This window comes from Littorina saxatilis, linkage group LG16 (genome assembly GCF_037325665.1).
Source record: "Littorina saxatilis isolate snail1 linkage group LG16, US_GU_Lsax_2.0, whole genome shotgun sequence".
Lineage (NCBI taxonomy): Eukaryota > Metazoa > Mollusca > Gastropoda > Littorinimorpha > Littorinidae > Littorina > Littorina saxatilis.
The window spans coordinates 16,168,132-16,192,851 of NC_090260.1; the positions used below are offsets into that span (position 1 = coordinate 16,168,132).

The 24,720-nt window shown below is 41.2% G+C and overlaps 2 protein-coding genes across 5 annotated transcripts in view; both read left to right on the forward strand.

The window, feature by feature from the left end:
- LOC138950514 (uncharacterized) overlaps positions 1-24,672 on the forward strand; it is a 39,226-nt gene extending 14,554 nt beyond the window's left edge. For 2 of the 4 annotated variants that reach the window (XM_070322245.1, XM_070322246.1), the window contains 6 exons: positions 13,256-13,323; positions 16,315-16,419; positions 18,641-18,775; positions 22,087-22,221; positions 22,633-23,265; positions 24,445-24,672. In XM_070322245.1, coding sequence (XP_070178346.1) covers positions 13,273-13,323; positions 16,315-16,419; positions 18,641-18,775; positions 22,087-22,221; positions 22,633-23,265; positions 24,445-24,657 — 1,272 coding nt within the window. In that variant the 5' untranslated portion in view covers positions 13,256-13,272 and the 3' untranslated portion in view covers positions 24,658-24,672. The remainder of the gene's footprint in view (positions 1-13,255; positions 13,324-16,314; positions 16,420-18,640; positions 18,776-22,086; positions 22,222-22,632; positions 23,266-24,444) is intronic. The other 2 variants (XM_070322247.1, XM_070322248.1) reach the window with 2 other exon arrangements.
- LOC138950518 (uncharacterized) overlaps positions 1-24,720 on the forward strand; it is a 272,384-nt gene that overhangs the window by 137,551 nt on the left and 110,113 nt on the right. The gene's annotated exons all lie outside the window — the stretch shown is intronic.

Below are 24,720 nucleotides of genomic sequence, written 5' to 3' on the forward strand. Positions count from 1 at the left end.
AAATAAATAGAAATATGACATCTTCAACCCGGTTTCCTTTTTTTAGTATCACGTTTTTTTGAAATCTTGGTCGAGCCTTACCTTTGTTTCCAAATCCTCCCTCTGTGTTTACACGGGTTTGGGACCGTTATGACATCTCTGTCAAAACCACATTAGAGACTTGGCTCTTGAATGATAGGTCATGATTATTTACAAAAAGAAAAAACAAAACAACACCAGTCAGTTACATGAGAAGAGGTTGGAGGGCGATTCCAGTTGAGGGTGGGCTTGAGCATTTCCACTTCAAACAGTTTCTCTGTCAGCGGGGTCACCTTTTCGAAAACAAAGAGTCATTTAGAAGTTGTTTTTTTGTGTTTCCTTTTCTTGTCTGTAAAAGATACATCCGTGTGGTTGCCATGGGAATGTTGGTACAGGGGTGTTCAAAAACTCTGTTCCCTTGTCAGTTTGCACTTTAAAAGGTTTTGTGTCCTAAATCCATAATACTTTTAAAAGCTGACAACAACAACATCGCTCCTGTTTTGTTTTTTCAGCGGTTTTAAAAAAACGAGGGTATACAGGATTTTTTTACGACGGAGAACGATGACATCAATAATAAAAAGTATAACCATTCGTTTCACAGAAGTATAAAAACAGCACCTGTTAAAGATTGCCTCGCTAACAAAGAAACAACGAAGAAGTTTGGCAAGTTTTGTACGAACAACCCCAAAAGAAAACTACTTTTGGTGTATAAAACCTTACATCGTGAGTAAGACTTACAGCAACCAAGAGCTGGTTTAGTGAGTTTATAAAAAAGATAAATAAAAAATTAAAAAAAAAGCAGTGAATCATACAGACAACCAAAAAAAAACAAAAAAAAAAAAGAAAAAAGTACGTGTTAATTTACTCAAAAATATCTCGTTGTGGATGAGTCCCGAGTTGTTAAGAATTTTTGAAAACAGATGTTACCCAACAACCCATCACAGGACCTGGTCACTTTGGTGGAAAAAGTTATGTTAGATTTACATAAATATTTTATTCCTCTCGCATCGCTTTCCGCATCGGCCCCTATTGAATTTAACATAAGTGGTGGGAGAAGTGAATATCTGGATTTGACAAAGACATTTTTGTATATTCGAGCTAAAGTGACTCAAGGTAACGGTGTCCCACTACCCGCCGACATCGACGTGGCTCCAGTAAATCTGTGGGTGTATTCTCAGGTGGAAGTGTCTCTTAATCAAAACTCTGGTATGATGGGGCGACTACATGTGTCTGTTATGAACCAGGGTCGGATTTTTTTGTTTTGTTTAATGGTGTGGCTGTAAAACTTCGACTCATTCTACCAACAACAACAAAAACAGTTTTAATGTGATGAGTCACGGATTAATCCTGCTTACCTAACGGTGGTTACACACCTTTTTGTTTGTCAGAAAAGTAAAACTAAAGCCATCTGTAAGTCTTGTTCACACAAAAACCCTAGAGAGGTCCACAGCCAAATACCCTCTAAAAAGAGTAGATATGAAATCTTACGGGGTCCCTTGTGGAAACCTTAGTGCTGTTTTAGACAATTTGTTTCTCAGCCAACCACCAACACGCGTTGTAGTAGGAGTAGTAGAGAGCGCTGTGTTTAAAGGAAGCTACGCCAAAAATCCATTTAACTTTAAAACCCGCAACTTGAATTTCCTCTGTCCCTATGTTGATGAAAAACAAGTCCCTACAAAAACCACTAACACCAGAGTTTTGAAAACAGACAGTATGTGAGAAGTTTCTTTGGAACTAAAGTTTAGTGTACCCCTGACAGAGTCTGTTAACGTTATTGTGTATGCAGAAATGGACTCGTTGCTAGAAATTGATCAGAGTAGACAGGTTATCACTGCTTTTACAGCATGAATGGACTAGAGCTCTCTCGCCTACTGTTAAGCCACCCGTGGCAAGACGGTCGAATGTGGATGTTTACACCAGAGACCAACTTCCTTCTGAGATAAATTTACTTCAAACCTCGTCTTACGTCATAAACACAGACCCAGGTTGGCTCTCATTGGGTTGGTGTATATTATGATGGTCAGGGAATATTGAATATTTTGCTAGTTTTGGTTTAAAATCGAATCACAAAGACATTGAAGGTGTTTTTTTTAATGTTTTTGTATGCGTTATTGGTTTGTGTTCTAAAACCAACGAACAGTTATTACAGGGATGTTAAGTTCTACTTGTGGTTTGTTTGCAATGTATTTCATCATCAAAAAGAGTCAAGGTACAAGACTCCGTTACATCATTTCTATTTTTAACCCCCAAAACCCTGTTGTAAATGACCGTAAGTTCATAGCACTTTTTTTAGAACTGCGTTAACGCAACAAGTCTAAAGCTGTTGTTGTAAAAAATAGTAACTGATGTCATAGGTTAAGGAGGTTATGTATAAAGATGTTGTTGCTTAATTTTTTTACTAAATCCCCTGATCGAATCACAAGACAATACCATCTACTCTACGCTACAGTCTAAAAAGACAGTCTCCTAGAGGTAAAAGTTGTTTAACACTTTTGTTGTTGTTGTTGCTGAGAACGACAAAAGAGATGTTTGACGAGGAAGATCCTCTGTTTAGCTCACCGCTACCCGAATCTGATATGTTTCCTTTGGGTCGAACCATTTTTGCGAGTGTCAGAACGTGGCGAAAACTTGTGAAAATCCACATCAGACATTACATCACCCAAGGAAACAGAAAAAAACAGACGCGTGCGACCAAGTCAAAGAGGGGTGGTTTTGGCCAGTAAAGAATTTGCTCGCCTGGTCAAAGTCCGAGAAAGGCTGTTGAAGCGACTTAAAGCACAAACAGAAGTTGTAGCTAGAGAAGTTAAAAAACACCAGACGTGTCAGAAGAGTCCAGAACAAAAAAGAAAAAACACCAGCAACCGAACTACCTCACACACCTGTCAAACACTCGGAGAGCAGCAAATGTTTTGGCTTTTTTTTTATTTAATTTTTAATATTCAAAAGACTGATGTCACTTTTATAATAAAATGCTCATATTGAAAAAGTTAATAACTATGTGTCTGAATAACTCTTGAATGCTACCGTGAGCAGTTTTATGTATTGTTTTGTTACTCTTTACGTCTGACTTTTTTACCTTCTTGTTTGGAAGTACTTGTGTAAACGCGCGCGCATGTGTGTGTGTGTGTGTGTGTGTGTGTGTGTGTGTATGTGTGTGTGTGTGTGTGTGTGTGTGTGTGTGTGTGTGATCGGAAGTGTGTGTGTGTGTGTGTGTGTGTGTGTGTGTGTGTGTGTGTGTGTGTGTGTTTGCACTTACATTTTATTCCCATCACACATATAACCCTACCTCTTACATAGTCTATCAACAACAAAATTAAAAAAATTAAACACCGCAACAACGAAGAAAATAAATATCAAAAACAAAATAATACCTATCTTATCTGGTGTACCTAGCAAAACCTTGTATGTAGAACAACCGTTTCTATTTTTAGTGCTGACCAACCAACATGGTCTAGCATGTAAGGTCTTGCGTCTCTGTGGTGCAATGCTCAGACGTGATCAGTCTCTAACCTAACATTATGTATGACTGACTGTAGAACATCTCGTGTTCGGTGTAAAATGTACCTCCGATGTTTATAACACCCACATAAAAAACAACAATCTGAGTCTATTTGTTAAAACTTTGTTTATATGTGTACATCAGCTCCCATCCCTCTCATCAGTCGAGCTAACTTCCACACCCACCCCACACCATTTGTCTAGCACTAATCTAAGCATTAAACCCTAATCATCCCTCTGGGTAGACAAATCACCTCCTATTAAACTTTTCTACAAGGTCGTTTTCCGACACTTAAACCCTTCCGGCATCCTTCTACCATCACAGATCAAACTGTCTTAGACGCGGTGCAAAACAAAACTTTGTTCGGGTTGGTACAGTGTGATATTTATGTACCTGACCATCTAAAAGAACATTTCAGTGAAATGCAGCCTATTTTCAAAAATGAGTCTGTCAGCCGAGAACAGATCGGGGATTTTATGAAAGACTACGCTGAAAAACACAAGCTCTTATCCCAACCACGCCGTACACTTGTTGGGAGTTACCACGGTGAACAAATTCTGCTAGCCACACCCCTCTTGTTTTGGTACGTGCAGCACGGGTTGGTTGTTGAAAACATCACGCTGATCGTAGAGTATCAACCCAAAACCTGTTTCCGTCAGTTTGGTGACAGCGTTTCAAACGCGAGACGAGCAGGGGACCAAGACCCGTCAAAAGCTATCTTAGCTGAAACTTTCAAACTGCTCGGTAACTCAGCCTACGGGAAAACCTTAACTAACGTGGCCAACCATCGTGATATTCATTACGTTTTGTCTGATGAGGCCTCAAAACTGATCAACAACGGTCGTTTTCAAAAACTAACAGAAGTAACAGATTCTGTCACTGAAGTAGAGATGGCTAAAAAAAAAATCAACTGGTCACTCCCCTCTCAGATTGGTTACTTTGTTTACCAGTACGCTAAACTACGCATGTTGGAGTTTCATTTTGATTTTCTAGATAAGTTTGTGTCCAGAGCCGACTACCAGCTTTTGGAAATGGATACAGATTCTCTATACATGGCGCTTAGCGCTTCAACGTTAGAAGAGGTGGTTCGTCCTGAACTACGAGAGCAGTTTTACCAAGTGTATAACCAATGGTTCCCTGCACAAGCCTGTGACCAACACGAGACAGCCTTCCAAAACACCCGTTTAGCTAACGCCCCATGGGACGCGACTCTCTGTCAGGCCTGTACAGCGCGTGTCCACTATGACAAACGAACACCCGGTCTCTTTAAAACCGAATACCAAGGAAACGCGTTTATTGGTTTGTGTTCCAAAACCTACTTTTGTGAGGGAGACAGTGGGACCAAATTTAGTTCAAAAGGTTTGAACAAAAACCAAAACAAACTGACAAAAGAGTCTTACCAACAGGTGCTTCTAACGCAAGAAAGTGGTGGCGGTACAAACACTGGTTTCAAGACAGACGGAAAGTCTATGTTCACCTATTCCCAAACCAGAAAGTCACTCTCGTTTTTCTACATCAAGCGTGTGATCGCTTCTGATGGGGTTTCAACCCTGCCTACACCCGTCTAACGGGTCTCTTTCTTTTTTGACTGTGATACCCCTCTAATGGGTCTCTTTCTTTTTTTGACTGTGATACCGCCGCCTGTGATATGGTTAACATTCCAATGCCAAACAACTTTGTCGTTTTTGTAAATAAATTTGATAAGACATGTTTTGCTTCTGTAAATAATGCTCGTATTGTTTAATCCCAAAAACCCCCAATGTGGCTTTGACATACCTTGTCAAAACGGTCCCAAGCCCGTGAAAACACAGAGGGAGGGTCAATTACTGAATTTTATTGGTGCTTACCCCACCTGGAGTGGTCATTAGTACCGAGCAACAGGTACAGGCACATGAAATCACATGACAAAATATAAAACGCAATAAACCGTTTATGCGCAATATCTCCTTATCACTACTTAAACACAGGCACCTTAACCTATAACCTTCTATCAAAATACGGCTGCGCGGCTGCGCAGCTGCGCAAACAAATGAGGGCTGGTTTATACCTCTTTCCTACTACTGGCGTCATCAACTCTGACGCGAGACCGGTCGGACATCGCCCGGGACCAAATCAGCGTCAAAATGTACATATATGCAAACATCATAGCATCAAATGAAACATAAGAATAGAGCATAAGGAAAGAATACAGCATAAGGAATGAATACAGCATAAGGAATGAATAAAGCATTTAGTTACTTACAGATTCTCCTCAGTGAGCACACTTGGAACCTAAACACAAAACTGCTGCTGACGCTAGTCGCGAAACACAAGAGCACGAATTCACAAGTCGCGATAAATTTGGGCAGAGGTTCGACACTTTCACGACAACCACATATGAGCAGCACACAGCTAACTCGATGATCGGTCTCACTAAAACGCGTCTGCTGATCTATCCTAATGCTCTCCCTTTTAAAGGCTGGTCAACTCCGATAGCCAATTGAAAGACTACCCGGTGTCAGACAACGGGGGGGTGTCGTCTTAAGATTGCCTGCCCAATGAAAGGGATCGTTACCGAGGCATGAAGCCGGGTCGGTGTCAAGCACCGGAAATATTACAATGATTGTACCCTGTCAAAAGAAATGACACCCACTTGACAAAACGCCGTCCAACGATACCCAGACAGTCTGGCGGCACATTACATAACGACCACCTAAATCTGAGATAAGAGATTAGAAATGCATCCGGTCGGGGTCTACCCTACGATAGTAAACACACAATAAAGTACAATGCACAAAGACAACCAGGTATTATTTAGTCACTCCTTAGGCACTGATGGTTAGAGGTTACGCTGCTGCTTCTCATCATTTCAAGTTAGGGATTTCTTAGCACAAAGGGCATTATTTAAATGTAAACCCAATGTGACTAGCACACACACACAGGGAATAGCTATAGACAGGGGAGGCAACTGGGTCGGGCAGGAGATAACACACACAAAGAGACGGGGCAGGCCACTTGGCTACACAATGAACAGAAAAGAGCTTACATTCTCCACACAAATAACATCAGACAATGAACAGAAAAGAGCTTACATTCTCCACACAAATAACATCAGACAATGTACAGAAAAGAGCTGACATTCTCCACACAAATAACATCAGACAATGAACAGAAAAGAGCTTACATTCTCCACACAAATAACATCAGACAATGAACAGAAAAGAGCTTACATTCTCCACACAAATAACATCAGACAATGAACAGAAAAGAGCTGACATTCTCCACACAAATAACATCAGACAATGAACAGAACAGAGCTAACATTCTCCACACAAATAACATCAGACAATGAACAGAAAAGAGCTTACATTCTCCACACAAATAACATCAGACAATGAACAGAAAAGAGCTTACATTCTCCACACAAATAACATCAGACAATGAACAGAAAAGAGCTCACATTCTCCACACAAATAACATCAGACAATGAACAGAAAAGAGTTTACATTCTCCACACAAATAACATTAGACAATGAACAGAAAAGAGCTTACATTCTCCACACAAATAACATCAGACAATGAACAGAACAGAGCTTACATTCTCCACACAAAATAAACATCAGACAATGAACAGAAAAAGAGCTTGCATTCTCCACACAAATAACATCAGACAATGAACAGAAAAAGAGCTTACATTCTCCACACAAAAAAGGCTCTGGAGAGGGAAGGAACAACAACAACAACAAAGTATTGGGACACATTTTGTTATCCAACTGAACAATTCCTTCCCGTCATTTCATTCAAACTTTTTCTGCCTGAATTTTGGTCGATTTTTAAAAAAGTGGTATCCTTCGTTTTTGTCATATTTTTTTTTTTTCCAAACAAGACAACATAAGGCAGGTCAAAACGAGAAAGGAGAGAGAAAGAGAGAGGAGTGACAGAAGAGAATAGGGATCAGGGAAAGAAGAGAAAGAGGATAGCGAGCGGTGACCAGGCTTTGCAGTTTACCTACACAAATGATTTAAAAAAAAAAAATAAATAAAAAATAAAAAAATAAAAAAAATCATTCAAACGCATGCCTGTACAGACTCCAGTTTCTGTTGAAAAAAGTTAACTTATTGTTAACCAATGCATTGTGTTTCTCTGTCAAGAATCTTTGTTTTAGAGTTAAAACAAGAACCTGAAAATGGGGGCAGGTCGCACGTATTTTAGATGTATAAATGTGGTATTTTGCGATTAGAAGGAACAAATCAAAGGTTTTGTCCGTCACACAGTTTGTTTGGTAGCCACAGATAATAAGTTGCTTATGCAGTCTAACATTAGTACAATGTACAAAATTGTCTCGCATCCACTGAAGGAAATCATTCCAAAAAGCCTGTGTTTTGGTACAGTCCCAAAAACGATGTTCTAGCGTTTCCTGCTGCTGTCCGCAGAAAGTACAAATAGGAGATTCAACAATTTTTCTCAGATGCAAAAAACGCTGGGTGGGTATAATTCTATATATCAGTCTATATTGAAACCATCTGAGACGTACGTCCTCAGTTGTTCTTTTAATTTTTAGAAAAACCTTATTGACATCTACATTACAGTTCAGTGCAGCTGACCACTTTTCAATACATTTCAGAGGATCAGTACTCTTAATCAAATATCCATAGACATGTTTAGAACCACCACTAGCCAAGCACTGCCAAACACATGGGTCACTTACCAAAAAGTTATCACAAAAGTCAATTTCTAGCTTACATTGATACTTCTTAACAGCCCGTATTATTCCTTGATATAACAAAAAAATAACAGTCACATTTGGATATTTTCTGCTAAATTCATCATAGGTCAAACATCCATCTTCCTTCAGCAAGTGACCAACAGAAACAATACCACATTGTGCCCAGCTTCTAAGAAACAACACCTTCTTGTCTCTGCATATATTGATATTATAAAAAAGACATTCAGATACAAAGTCATGAAAAGAAGATGGAATACATTTGTTACACACTTTTTTTATAATGTTTAAAAACATCAACCCAAAAAGGATTAACAATTCTTTGCATCAGTACATTTGCAAACTCGCCCCCACGTTGTTTCACAACTCGGACAGCAGGACATAATGCATAGAGAATTTGTGTAATTTTTCCATCATCATGTAAAACTTTCATTAGCCAGGTTATCTTCAATGACGATAGAAAAACTCTCACGTTAACCATTTTAAGTCCCCCCTCTTCGTATGCCTGATACATAGAGGTTCTTTTGATTTTGTCAATTTTCCCGTCCCAAACAAAATTAAACAGTAGTTTCTGTAGATTAGCTAGAAAATCCTCATCTGGGTCCGGCAAATTCATAAATAGGTAGGTAAGTTTGGACAATGCCAAAGTCTTAATGACTGTTATTTTTCCGAAAGGGGTTAAATTCCTTCTGGACCACGAGTTGAAAATTCTCTTAATCTCCACAAACTTGTTTTCATAGTTTAATGGAACAATTTCCTCGATGTTTGTCGAAAACCAGATACCCAAAACTCTGAAAACAGTGGGATTCCAAGCAAAGTTATACTCTGGCATAAACTTAACGTTAGAATTTTTAGAGGCTCCTATCCACACTGCTGACGACTTGTCATAGTTAATAACTAGACCTGACAAAGAAGCAAACGTCTGTAGTGTTTTTACACATGCACAAAAAGAATCTTTGGTGCCATCAAGAAAAAAAGTAGTGTCATCAGCATATTGTGACAATAACATTTCGACATCAAAAAAATTCAGTCCCTTGATTTTTGGATTCTGACGCATCATTATTGCCATAATTTCGGCACAAATTAGAAAAATATAAGGAGACAAAGGGTCCCCTTGACGGGTTCCTCTCTCCAGGTTAAACCACTCTGAATATTGTCCGTTTACTGCTACACATGATTTACTATTTCTGTAAAAAGTTAATATCCATTTTTTTTATATCATTTCCGAAGTTAAATTTATTCAGTGCTTTTTGTATAAACGACCATGCAATGCTATCGAAAGCTTTTTCAAAGTCTACCATTAACAGAAGGCCATCAGCTTGTCGTTCATTAGCATAAATAATAGAATCATAGAGTAAACGAATATTTTCGCCTATATTCCTACCTTGCATAAACCCTTTTTGATCTTCATGAATTATGGTTGGGAGAACACGTTTCAGCCTTTCAGCAATGCAGGTGGAAGCTATTTTGCAGACAGTATTTAAAAGAGTAATAGGACGCCAATTTTTTAGAAACCTTTTATCTTTCCCTTCTTTGGGTATACAGGTGATCACACCTTGACGTTGTGTTACTGACATTTCACCTTTTCTAAAACCTTCATTAATTGAACGAAGCAAGAAAGCACCTAAATCAATAAAGAAAAATTTAAAAAAATTCTGCTGAATATCCATCCGATCCGGGGCTTTTATCGTTTTTAAGTTGTTTTACTGCTTTGACTAATTCTTCTTTACAAATAATACCTTCAAGTCCATCACGTTCTTCCTCAGTCAAAACAGGATGTTCTAAGTTATTAGGAATGTCTTCATTCGTTATATTATGTTCCCTTGAAGCATACAACTGTGCATAGAAGGATTTAACTTCTTTAGTAATCTCATCACTGTCACATAAAAGTTCGCCATTGTCCTTTTCAATAAAACACATAGCCTTTTTGACACAGTTTCTTTTTTCAAGACTACAAAAATATTTAGAATTTTTTTCACCATCTGCAATCCATTTTGCTCTTGATCTAACAATCAACCCGTCTACTTTTTTCTGTCTTAACTGAAACAACTCTTGCCGCTTCTGTTCCAAAATAATTACATTCTCATCATTTAGATTACTTTCTAAAACCGTAATCTCATCCATCAGATCAATCTCCCTTCTGCAATTTTCTCTCTTTTTCTGCGCTGCAAACGACATAGTTTTACTTCTTATCTCTAAAAGTAACATTTCGAAAAATAGTTGATCGTCAATAGTTAACTGTAACTCCTCATCATCAATCTCTGCAATGTTAACTGTATCATACACAAGAACAGCATACTGCTTTTTAACCTCTAAAATACATTCCTTAATTAAGCGAACATAATCAAGATCTTTTAATAAACCATTATTAAATTTCCAAAAGGATCTATGCCTTTTAACAACACCAGTTTTAAAACTCAGAAATACAACAGAATGATCTGAGCAATATCCAGGTGAGATATTAACATAATCCACAACAAGACCAAGTTGTTCAAAGACAGCAAAATAATCAAGCCGGCTTCTCTGTGTGCTATTAGTTCTTCTCCAAGTATACTTTCTCACATCACCATGAATAGCTCTAAAAATGTCAACAACTTCATGCTGTTCAAAAAAATCAGTTATTTCTTTTCTACTCCTATTTCTATACACATTATTTGGATTGTCAGAGTCCAGTTTTGGATTCAAAGGAACATTCCAATCTCCCCCCATTACTATCAGTTCATTATCTAACAAAATAACACTGTTAAACAGATCAAGAAAAAACTCAGGATGATCTCCACTACTGGGACCATAGACATTCACCACTGTCATGCGTTTATTTAGAAGTTCAATATCTAACAAAATGTACCGCCCCGATTCATCTTTTATGGTATTGTGTAATTTGTATTCAAAATTATTTTTAAACAAAATCGCTACTCCCCTACTAGCTGAACTATCCCCGTTAACTACAACATCAAATCCCCACAGTGATCGGATGAAATTTTCATCTTCTGTTTTCCAATGTGTTTCTTGCAACATAAAGATATATTATTATCAGAATTTCTCAAAAAGTCAAATAAATCTTTTTTCTTATAATCATTTAGTCCATTTACATTGAAAGTGCAGATCCTCAGTTTTTCACAATTGCTTGCCATCATATTTCATAATCGGGTATAGCCAACAGTTACAGAGAATATTTATAAAAAAAACCAAAAAGCAAAGACAGTATACTCCTGCACTCACATAAAGAAAATAGAGCATACACGCTATGTAATGCACTTCTGCAAACACAACCCTGTAATAGATTAAACCAGCAGTCAGCGTACAAACACACACATGAATAATTTGACCTAGTAAACAAAAATGTGTAAACTTGCACTCACACAGATCTGGAAAAACAAACAAGTCAAATATAGTTTCACAAGCACAGCACTGCAACAGAAATAAACCATGATCAGAGTGTACATGCACACCTAAATATTCAGACCTGGACAACAAGTAATGTAGACATTTGCCCATATGCTCTAAGGAAAAGTCACACCTGCCATACACACATTCACAGAAACAAGCCTGCAACAGAAGTAAGCCTTGATAGAGACAAAAGCACACCAAAATAAGCAGACATAATAAGTGGCTCAGGTACACATTTGGACCTACACAGATCAAATAAACCAAACAAGTTGTATACACCATCACAAACATAACCCTGCAACAGAAGTACACCATGGTAAAGATAAGCAAACAAAAGCACCCACACATATCTAGGCATAAATGACATGTCAGGTGCACATTTGCACCTACTCAAATCAAAAATAGCAAACAAGTCATGCACACACCCACCAACATAACCCTGCAGCAGCTTTGGGCAACAATCAGCATACCAATGGCAGTTTTCACATAGATAGGCAGATATGCATGCATATGCAGCAAACAGATATTGAGCACACTAGCTTGCACTTGCACAAATATGGTAAAACATTTAACCACACACAAACATCTCCATGAAGTAGATGTAATCCACAGTCAGGATATAAATGCACGCATGAATATTCAAATACAGGAGACATGTCATGTACACACTCACCAGCAGAGTGCAAAAACAAATTCATGCACAAGACCCCACTCAGAAATTCGGCAATCAAATCCATCTTCTGAACATGCGGGGAGAAAGAATCAACATAAAAGGCGGAATATACACATAACAACAGTTAAGTAACACACATGTAGGCCTAACTTGGTCGCACCTGGTCACCATAGAGAAAAAGGAAAATATAAGAAGCCAATACAGTGACAGAAAGAGACACAATGACAGTGACAGAAAGAGGGAAAAGAGAGAGTGGCAGGAGAACACAGCTGACAGACACAAACACAGAGTAAACGATTTAGAGTGTTGTTTTGGGTTGTTCTAGTTCTAGAGAGTAATACATGAAGTTTTGTATTTGAAGGTAAACCCCCGCTTTCCCACACATTCCCCTCATCATCTTTTGGAAATAAAGAACCTGGTAATTTAACTTGTGTCAGTTGCTTTGAGTGTTTGAGCTTGGTGAGAAAGGGGCACTCTGTATTATTTGACCCCGTGATCAGGGTAAAGTACATCTGACACACGGTTACATCTGCTTCAATTTTCGTCGTCTTTAAATCGGTGTTGTTGTTGTTGTTTCTGACAGGCACCCAACGTTTGTCAGTTGGATTTTGGAGGTACCCCTATTTTAGGTGCGGTCACGTTTTCCTTGTGAAATAAAGTTTTGATCAGAAAAGTGCACCGGATAGCCAAGTGAAGGACCTCTAATGGCATAACATGTTTTAATGAAATGACACGGGTATGAATGTTTAAGTTGGTGTATATCATTTGTGGCAATATTTAATTTGGCTAAAGTCACAATCACACTTGTTATTGAGTTATTAATTTATTATCGTTTATGTAGTTCATCGTAGGAGTATTCTCATTTGGGTGAAATGAAAGGGATTTATAAGTATAGTACCGGCCCCTTTAAGATAAATAATGGACGATACTGGCAGACATGGTCACTCATTACAACGTGGTGTTGATGTTTCAGGTGAGAGAGACAGCACAATGGGAAACTGGCTACAGCGTATCTTGCCCATTGTATGGACACCGTGTCAGGTAAGCGCCCGTCGCCGTCTTGTATTGTCTATGGTGCTGTCCAATGTTTTGTTTTGTCAATCGTGATGTATTTTGCATTGCGAACTGGTGTGCATCGCATTGTATTCGTATTATCCATATTATCGTATTATCCATATTATTGTATTTTCCTGTTTTTGTATTATCCATAGCATTGTGTTATCCATATAATTTTTTGTCCATAGCATTGTATTATTCATAGCATTGTGTTGTCCATAGCATTGTATTGTCCATAGCATTTTGTTGTCCATGGCATTGTATTGTCCATAGCATTGTGTTGTCGATTGGTTGTGGTGATTCCGCATGTGCGACATTTCCTAGACTGACACACATCAAACAGTACACAAGCTGTCGTGACTGGGATACTGCATACGAGGGCCACTCATTATGTTTTGCAACCTAGGTTTTCTACAACACATACTTCAGATTTTGTCTACTCCAGATTTTGAAAGAATCCCTCCTCAGCTTGAACACATTGTACCATCCTCCTAAACCAGTTGTCCATGACACCCCAACACGTTGACTTGGGTATGTTAAAATTAACGCCCTCGGGAATGCTCGGGAATCTTGGGTGTTCTGAAACTGCTTTCCCTTCAACTGCCCCTTGACGGAAGGGAACAGAAACCCGTCATGGGGGTCTAAGGCGTGTGAATATGGTAGGTAGGTAACAAGCTGAACACCATTGGCGGCTAGAAAGTCAAGAGTTACAGCTAATGTGTGCGTGCTGGGTTTTTCGTGATGGAGCAGTAGACCACGCACACCCAGTCGGAGACGTCGTGTGCAACATACCAGAAATAAATTAGGCAAGCAGTGGCTGACATACCAGTCAGCAGTTATCGGTTGTCTGTCCTCAAGTAATATGGTAACAACGTGGCCAGATGTTGCAAAGAAATACACTATCATTTGTTAGGAAGCCCTTCTGTTTGTTTGGAATTTTATAGGTGGGTTCTCATCTAGGGAGACCCACACCGCCAACTGGTGCTTCATCTAGGGAGACCCACACCGCCAACTGGTGCTTCATCTAGGGAGACCCACACCGCCAACTGGTGCTTCATCTTTGGGTGCTATAAATTTTCCCATGTTTGGTCTTCTGTTCCGATGTCCCAAACGTGAGGAAACCTTCTTCCGTCAAATGTTGATAGCATATGGGTGCACCAGTCAACCCTACCCCGTTTTGCTCTTCACTAATGTTATGGGGCACCCAACGGTTACAACGTTTCCTTGGGCCACAGCAGCTGTGAAAACTACGAGTGAGACTTCACAATTAAATCTTCATTCTGTCATGTATTTCAGCGTATATCATTTTTGGGTTCATCTCAATCAGGGAATCTACCCTAGAGACGTTTTCTGGGGTACGATTGTTGCCATTCGACCACAACGGTCAACGTTTTCTAACGTCCATGCGCCAGTAATGAACTGTCTGAACCACCTGAAAACAGTTGCTTTCGATGGAGATTGATTTCTAAAACATTATTTTACATTTAAAAAGCACTCTTAAAAAGAGTTTCCCCGGCAGTAGCCATAATACACCATTGCTCGAAAATCACTTCGCGAAAAGTCAACACTGCTGGCAGGAGACCCATCACCCTTACTGGACATGTCGACATTTTATAGCATTGAACGAAGACGGTTGCACGGAATCAAGTAATTTGTGTTGACACAAGTCTTCCCAAAACTGATCTTTGATGAACTGAAAAAAGCAAAGTAGTGACTTCATTACTTTGCCCAGGTTGCAAACTATAATGATTCCCCCTCGTACACATGCAATACAATGGGGGCTTAGCTTCATTGGTTTACATGTCACCGGCTGTTCAGTTTATTCTTTGGGTTTCAGTGTCATTAGTTCATCATTTCTTACCGCTCATTGTAAAAAGGCTCCAGTGTCTTACCGCTCATTGTAAAAAGGCTCCAGTGTCTTACCGCTCATTGTAAAAAGGCTCCAGTGTCTTACCGCTCATTGTAATAAGGCTCCAGTGTCTTACCGCTCATTGTAAAAAGGCTCCAGTGTCTTGCCGCTCATTGTAAAAAGGCTCCAGTGTCTTACCGCTCATTGTAATAAGGCTCCAGTGTCTTACCGCTCATTGTAATAAGGCTCCAGTGTCTTGCCGCTCATTGTAATAAGGCTCCAGTGTCTTACCGCTCATTGTAATACGGCTCCAGTGTCTTACCGCTCATTGTAATAAGGCTCCAGTGTCTTACCGCTCATTGTAATAAGGCTCCAGTGTCTTACCGCTCATTGTAATAAGGCTCCAGTGTCTTACCGCTCATTGTAATAAGGCTCCAGTGTCTTACCGCTCATTGTAATAAGGCTCCAGTGTCTTACCGCACGTGGGCATTCGTTTCCTTCTGTCCCCTCTTTTAAGGTTTCTTGCACAGCAGAAACTACATGGTGTTTGGCATGTTATATTGTTTTGAAGACGTCTCTTCTCTCGTGGTCTGTGAAGTGTAGACATGATTATGAGGCCTGTCAGTTTGCTGTCTGAGTGCTCTGAGCACTGTAGACATGATTATGAGGCCTGTCAGTTTGCTGTCTGAGTGCTCTGAGCACTGTAGAAATGATGATGAGGCCTGTCAGTTTGCTGTCTGAGTGCTCTGAGCACTGTAGAAATGATTATGAGGCCTGTCAGTTTGCTGTCTGGGTGCTCTGAGCACTGTAGACATGATTATGAGGCCTGTCAGTTTGCTGTCTGGGTGCTCTGAGCACTGTAGAAATGATGATGAGGCCTGTCAGTTTGCTGTCTGAGTGCTCTGAGCACTGTAGAAATGATGATGAGGCCTGTCAGTTTGCTGTCTGGGTGCTCTGAGCACTGTAGAAATGATGATGAGGCCTGTCAGTTTGCTGTCTGGGTGCTCTGAGCACTGTAGAAATGATGATGAGGCCTGTCAGTTTGCTGTCTGGGTGCTCTGAGCACTGTAGACATACAGCACGTACATTCTCACAACAACAGAGGACACTCGCAATGTACTTTCCAGGCGTGCTGCCGGTGCATCAGGCAAGGGGAGTGTGACTGCCGTGCGAACTGTACCTGCTGCACCAACTGTGCTGCTCAGGGCTGTACGAATCGCGCCGTTGATCTGGTAGGTCTTGGGTAGCGCTGTACTCTCTCTCTCTCTCTCTCTCTCTCTCTCTCTCTCTCTCTCTCTCTCTCTCTCTCTCTCTCTCTCTCTCTCTCTCTCTCTCTCTCTCTCTCTCTCTCTCTCTCTCTCTTTCTTCTCTCTCTCTCTCTCGCTCCCTCTCTCTCTCTCTCTCTCTCTCTCTCTCTCTCTCTCTCTCTCTCTCTCTCTCTCTCTCCAATATTTTAAAGAATATTAAGATTTATAACAAGATTTGACGAAAGAAGCGTTACAAGACATGCGGTTTTTAGAACCGTCTACAATGTTATCGTGATTGCCACAGGTTGTAGGCACATTAAACAACAAACAATAACCAGCCAACCAACCCATCTCTGTCTGTCTATATCTGTCTGTTTATCTCTGTCTGTCTATCTCTGTCTGTCTGTCTCTGTCTGTCTATCTCTGTCTGTCTATCTCTGTCTGTCTATCTCTGTCTGTCTGTCTATCTCTGTCTGTCTATCTCTGTCTGTCTGTCTCTGTCTGTCTGTCTCTGTCTGTCTGTCTATCTCTGTCTGTCTATCTCTGTCTGTCTATCTCTGTCTGTCTATCTCTGTCTGTCTATCTCTGTCTGTCTGTCTATCTCTGTCTGTCTATCTCTGTCTGTCTATCTCTGTCTGTCTATCTCTGTCTGTCTATCTCTGTCTATCTCAGTCTGTCTGTCTATCTCTGTCTGTCTATCACTGTCTGTCTGTCTATCTCTGTCTGTCTATCTTTGTCTGTCTGTCTATCTCTGTCTGTGTATCTCTGTCTGTCTGTCTATCTCTGTCTATCTTTGTCTGTCTGTCTATCTCTGTCTGTCTGTCTATCTCTGTCTGTCTATCTCTGTCTATCTCTTTCTCTCCTGCCCCCTCCCTTCCCCCTCAGCTCCTACACGGCCGATATAATCTGTCAATTTGTTTGGGGTCGTATTCATGCATTGTCCGTTTCAGTGTCGATACATGCAAATAGACTGAACATTCCTCACTGATGACGATCGCAACAGCCAAGTTGATGGTTGAGTGTTTGGAACCCCGCCACCTGCTTGATAACGAGAAGAGATGTTCCGATCTCCCGGGTCACTTTATTTGCACACCTGCTTGCCCCCCCCCCTCCCCCCATTTTGTGGTACAAAACCAGGTAAAAATGGTAAAGATCCTGAAATCCATGTCAGTGAATTATAGAAACATGAAAATACCAAGCATGCATCCCACGACACAGAGTAGAGTATAAGTATATGGCCGACGGAACATACGGCCAAGCACATACAATCCTCTTCGTGCAAAACCATGAGTGTACATGGGCGTTTTGGCCCACACACGCACAGGAAAATAAAATAATGTTTGAACATTTTTTCTGAGTACCATGTGAAAAAACCCGTTCACATACTATTGCATGACAATAAGGTGAGTCACACTATCTAAAACAATGCTATGACAGAAGTGATAGTCATTTTATGCACACAACTCATAATTATGAACAGCGCTAACAGCGCTATGACAGAAGTGACGGTAATATAATGCAAACCACACATATACACATCGCTATGACAGAAGTGACGGTCATATCATGCACACAACTCATAATTATGAACAGCGCTATGACAGAAGTGACGGTAATATCATGCAAACCACACGTATGAACAGCGCCATGACAGAAGTGACTGTAATATCATGCAAACCACACGTATGAACAGCGCCATGACAGAAGTGACTGTAATATCATGCAAACCACACATATGAACATCGCTATGACAGAAGTGACGGTCATATCATGCAAACCACACATATAAACATCGCTATGACAGAAGTGACTGTAATATCATGCACACAACTCATAATAACTATGTATGAACAGCGCTATGACAGAAGTGACTGTAATATCATGCAAACCACACATATGAACATCGCTATGACAGAAGTGACGGTAATATCATGCACACAACTCATAATAATTATGAACAGCGCTATGACAGAAGTGACTGTAATATCATGCAAACCACACATATGAACATCGCTATGACAGAAGTGACAGTAATATCATGCATAGTACATAATATATGAACAGTGCTATGACAGAAATGACGGTAATATCATGATCATTACATATATGAACAGTGCTATGACAGAAAAGACGGTAATATCATGATCATTACATGTATGACCAGTGCTATGACAGAAGTGACGGTTATATCATGCACATCACACAGGGACCGGCTGTGGAATGTGCTCCGCCGTGCAGTACCTCTGGGTCACCGGGGAACCAGGCTGTCTCTCCTGCCCCGCCCTTGATGGCAAGATCACAGGAATCAGAGGACCAAGTGTTAAGGTTGTCAGACCATGAGGTAAATTCATCTCAGAAAAAACCCACCCACCGAAACCTCATATTTTAAGACTTGAAGTTATGTTTAAAATGAATAAGGTGCATTATCATTAGTTTTACTCTTTTTGTGTTGTTGTTGTTGTTGTTGTTGTTGTTGTTGTTGTTGTTGTTGTTGTTGTTGTTGTTGTTGTTGTTGTTGTTGTTGTTGTTGTTGACATACAGGACGACAACAGGGGACACTGAACAGTGTAGACATATAGCTCGTACATTCTCACGACAACAGGGGACACTGAACAGTGTAGACATATAGCTCGTACATTCTCACGAAAACAGGGGACAATGAACAGTGTAGACATACAGCACGTACATTCTCACGACAACAGGGTACACTGAACAGTGTGGACATATAGCTCCTACATTCTCACGACAACAGAAGACAATGAACAGTGTATAGCTCGTACATTCTCACGACAACAGAGGACACTGAACAGTGTAGACATACAGCACGTACATTCTCACGACAACAGAGGACACTGAAAAAAACGTTGCTCTCCCGAAAGATGACATTATGCAGAAATGCTGCAGAAACAAACAGTTTTTCTCCAGCATTTCTGTTTTTCTGCAGAATAACTGAATAAAGTCATAATCCGCTAAGGATAATTATGCAGAAATGCTGCAGAAAAAAACGGGTTTTCTCCAGCATTCGTCTTTTCTGCAGAATAACTGAATAAAGTCATAATCCGCTAAGGATAGAGGACACTGACCAGTGTAGACATACAGCACGTACATACTCACGACAACAGAGGACACTGAACAGTGACCGGCACGGTTGGCCTACTGGTAAGGCGTCCGCCCCGTGATCGGGAGGTCGTGGGTTCGAACCCCGGCCGAGTCATACCTACCTAAGACTTTAAAATTGGCAATCTAGTGGCTGCTCCGCCTGGCGTCTGGCATTATGGGGTTAGTGTTAGGACTGGTTGGTCCGGTGTCAGAATAATGTGACTGGGTGAGACATATGAAGCCTGTGCTGCGACTTCTGTCTTGTGTGTGGCGCACGTTATATGTCAAAGCAGCACCGCCCTGATATGGCCCTTCGTGGTCGGCTGTGTAGACATACAACACGTACATTGTTACGACAACAGAGGACACTGAACAGTGTAGACATACATCACGTACATTCTTACAACAGGGGACACTGAACAGTGTAGACATACATCAAGTACATTCTCACGACAACAGGGGACACTGAACAGTGTAGACATACAGCACGTACATTCTCACGACAACAGGGGACACTGAACAGTGTAGACATACAGCACGTACATTCTCACGACAACAGGGGACACTGAACAGTGTAGACATACATCACGTACATTCTCACGACAACAGGGGACACTGAACAGTGTAGACATACAGCACGTACATTCTCACGACAACAGGGGACACTGAACAGTGTAGACATACAGCACGTACATTCTCACGACAACAGGGGACACTGAACAGTGTAGACATACATCACGTACATTCTCACGACAACAGGGGACACTGAACAGTGTAGACATACAGCACGTACATTCTCACGACAACAGGGGACACTGAACAGTGTAGACATACAGCACGTACATTCTCACGACAACAGGGGACACAGAACAGTGTAGACATACAGCACGTACATTCTCACGACAACAGGGGACACTGAACAGTGTAGACATACAGCACGTACATTCTCACGACAACAGGGGACACTGAACAGTGTAGACATACATCACGTACATTCTCACGACAACAGGGGACACTGAACAGTGTAGACATACATCACGTACATTCTCACGACAACAGGGGACACTCGCATTGTACGTTGTAGGCGTGCTGCCAGTGCAGCAGGGAATCACGGTGCATCAGGCAAGGGGAGTGTGACTGCCGTGCGAACTGTACCCGCTGTACCAACTGTGCTGCTCAGGGCTGTACGAATCGCGCCGTTGATTTGTTACGTCTTGGGTAGCCTAAAAACTCATTAAAATAAAAAAAATAACACTCACATACTTCAAATAATCTTTTGTCACTAATTCCTTTCTAAATTTACTTAGACACAACATTCCTGAGAATTCTAAAACACTGATTTCTGACTTCCTGACAATTAAAGGGAAAGTAATCCTGACATTCCATTTGTCAAGAACAAGCACAGTTCCTTCCCTTACACTAATAGACAAATCAGTAAGCCCCCCAAAAGTACTTTGTAAAAATGGTAAAGAATGAATACGAATGAATACTTTCACAGGTTTACATGTTTCAAGGAGATTAACAAGATTTGACAAAAGAAGTGTAACAAGACATGCGGTATTTAGAACTGTCTACAATGTTATCGTGATTGCCACAGGTTGTAGGCACATAAAACAACAAACAATAACCAGCCAACCAACCCATCTCTGTCTGTCTATCTCTGTCTGTCTATCTCTGTCTGTCTATCTCTGTCTGTCTATCTGTATGTCTTTCTCTGTCTGTCTATCTCTGTCTGTCTATCTCTGTCTGTCTATTTCTGTCTGTCTTTCTCTGTCTGTCTATCTCTGTCTGTCTATCTCTGTCTGTCTGTCTATCTCTGTCTCTCCTGCCACCCCCCCCCCCCCCCCTCCCGTCCCCCTCAGCTCCTACGAGGCCGATCTAATCTGTCAATTTGTTTGGGGTCGTATTCATGCATTGTCCGTGTCAGTGTCGATCAATGCAAATGGACTGAACATTCCTCATTGATGACGATCGCAACAGCCAAGTTGATGGTTGAGTGTTTGGAACCCCGCCACCTGCTTGATAAAGAGAAGAGATGTTCCGATCCTCCGGGTCACTTTATTTGCATACCTGCGGGCCCCCCCCCCCCCCCCCCCCCCATCTCCCCCGATGTTGTGGTACAAAACCATGTAAAAATGGTAAAGATCCTGAAATCCATGTCAGTGAATTATAGAAACATGAAAATACCAAGCATGCATCCCACGACACAGAGTAGAGTATAAGTATATGGCCGACGGAACATACGGCCAAGCACATACAATCCTCTTCGTGCAAAACCATGAGTGTACGTGGGCGTTTTGGCCCACAAACGCACAGGAAAATAAAATAATGTTTGTACCATGTGAGGAAACACGTTCACATACTATTGCATGACAATAAGGTGAGTCACACTATCTAAAACAACGCTATGACAGAAGTGACGGTCATATCACGCACACAACTCATAATTATGAACAGCGCTATGACAGAAGTGACGGTCATATCATGCACACAACTCATAATTATGAACAGCGCTATGACAGAAGTGACGGTTATATTATGCACATCACACAGGGACCGGCTGTGGAATGTGCTCCGCCGTGCAGTACCTCTGGGTCACCGGGGAACCAGGCTGTCTCTCCTGCCCCGCCCTTAATGACAAGATCACAGGAATCAGAGGACCAAGTGTTAAGGTTGTCAGACCATGAGGTAAATTCATCTCAGAAAAAAAAAACACACACCGAAACCTCATATTTTAAGACTTGAAGTTACGTTTAAAATGAATAAGGTGCATTATCATTAGTTTTACTCTTTTTGTGTTGTTGTTGTTGTTGTTGTTGTTGTTGTTGTTGTTGTTGTTGTTGTTGTTGTTGTTGTTGTTGTTGTTGTTGTTGTTGTTTTCCTTGTTTTCCTTGTTTTTGTTTTTCATTTTGAATTTACACCATAGAACAACTGTTTTTAAACAATTATCTGCTGTGTTCTAGGCAAATATTGTGTGAACCACCAACGAGACATAAGTCCCCATTTGGTGTCTGTATTTTCACCGTCTTCATAGTTGACGTAGGTTGTGAATGGTACTAGAAGTGAGCAGGCAGTACACCATCATGTCTTTGATTCCAGAGAGAGTTTCTCAACGCCTGGTTCCCTCACCTTGAGAGCGAATCATACATAATCCCCCCGGCTCACATGGACACTGTGCAAGAGAGAATGGCAAATATCGGAGAAGGTGAGCGAATCCAGGTACTGAAAACACAGCAACAAATAGACAGAGATGAGAGTAGAGAGGTCAGGGACACTGTCCGCATAGACAGAGTGCTGAAAAATGTCCACCACTGCATGAATCAGATAAAGAACAAAGCCGCAAGGGAAAAAGAAATTATGGTACTTCTGACCCAAGCTAAATTTGGTGTATATGGTGCCGATACCCAAAGCATCTATACTGGTGCAGCCGCCAGGAACACGAACAGCGTCAAAGCAGAGCCGTTGAACCTGAAGGAGGACTTTGTTGACCTGCTCGTCATACATCGCGAGCGTGGGATAATGATGGCGGCAATCATACCTCAGACAGAAGACGACCCCCTTGCAGTTCAAGAAGAACTAAAGAAGGCCGCTGCCTACCTGAAGCAAGCCAGAGATGTTGTGAGGCGCTCTGTTCTGGGTGACCTGGTCACACAGCCAGCCCTCCACCAGGCCATTGTCCTGCCCGACACAACGAGACGCTGTCTGGAGGAGGTGCTGCTAAACATGAGCGATGTAAGTTAACTCTTGACCTACACTCGCTCACACACGCAAAAACAGACGAACGCAGGAGAGAGAGAGAGAGAGAGAGAGAGAGAGAGAGAGAGAGAGAGAGAGAGAGAGAGAGAGAGAGAGAGAGAGAGAGAGAGAGAGAGAGAGAGACCTTTGTTCACCAACGTAAAGTAAGGGCCAGTTCATAGCGCTATGCTCTTAGTCCACACACTGTGTGCAGTGTCCGTCCGTATGTCCGAACAAAAGACATTTGCAGACTTCTGGTATTTAATAATTTTCCGATTTGACCCCGATTTGATTGACCTTCGTCAAATGTTAGGGTCACAGCGGGGTCATGCTCATCAACTTTTTAAGTTTAGTTTCTTTCAGATATTTGGGTAACAAAGCCTCCATATTTCACACAAATGTGTGTGTTATTAATCAGCAGACATGACCAAAATGTAGCTTGTTTCGTAAATGTTCACAGTAATAGCATGGACATGTTTGCTGGACAAGATGATCACCACTGAACATATCTGGAATATTACAGGTCACACTTTTGATCAAGTTTTTTTTCGATTATTCTGATGCCAACGTTCTCTTGAACATTTAATTTATGAAGCTGAAAGAGGACTTTTTTAATTATTTTTTTATTGGGGTTAAGTCTTAAAATGTGGGTTAACTTACAGAGGTTATGAACAAAAACAAAACAAAGGGTCTTATTGGGGGAGGTCAGGCATAGATGGGGGTGGTTGTATAAGAAGGGAGGGACTCTTGTGGGAGTGGTGGTGGCGGGAGTCTTCCATGGGGGAGGGGGGATCCTAAAGGGGGGGGGGGGGGGAGGTTACATTGTTGTGGGACAAGACGAAGGCGAGTCGAATAAGCATTTGCTTTTTATTTTTTACTGGAGCTCTAAGAACAGTGACCTTGAATAGTAGACGTCATTTTTTTGTCGCGAAAACGACGTCAATTGTACTTTACGTAGCCTAATGCGCGTCAGCACAAACGGGAAACTCTTTTCCGAAAAGATGGTTTGCTTTTGTCCAGAAAGTTGTCTTTTAGGCTGGTAAACACTAAAGCAGGAATGAAGAGATTTGCAACTCAGGTAGGCCTAATGTTACACTGTCTTTGTGTGCATCGTGTATTAAACCACCCCTTGTGCCATTTCCCGCATTGTTTACAGTCCGTGTGTGTTGATCTCAGTTACAGGAGTTGCAGGAAGGCCTCAGCGTCGAGCCAGGTCGGAATGTCAGCCAGATATGTCTTTGTGAGGACGATATGGCTGACCAAACAAGGCTCGACGCGTGGTGGAAGGCAAGCTTGGAACGGAATGAGGGCGGGGACCCTGCCATGGATGCAGCTACCTACACACAGTTGGTTGCCAGGTACTGTTGCATAGCTGTATCATATCGGTGAAGCGCACGCACGCATGTTTGTTATTACTTGACCTAACGTCATCTATCTTTCTTTCTCTCCCCC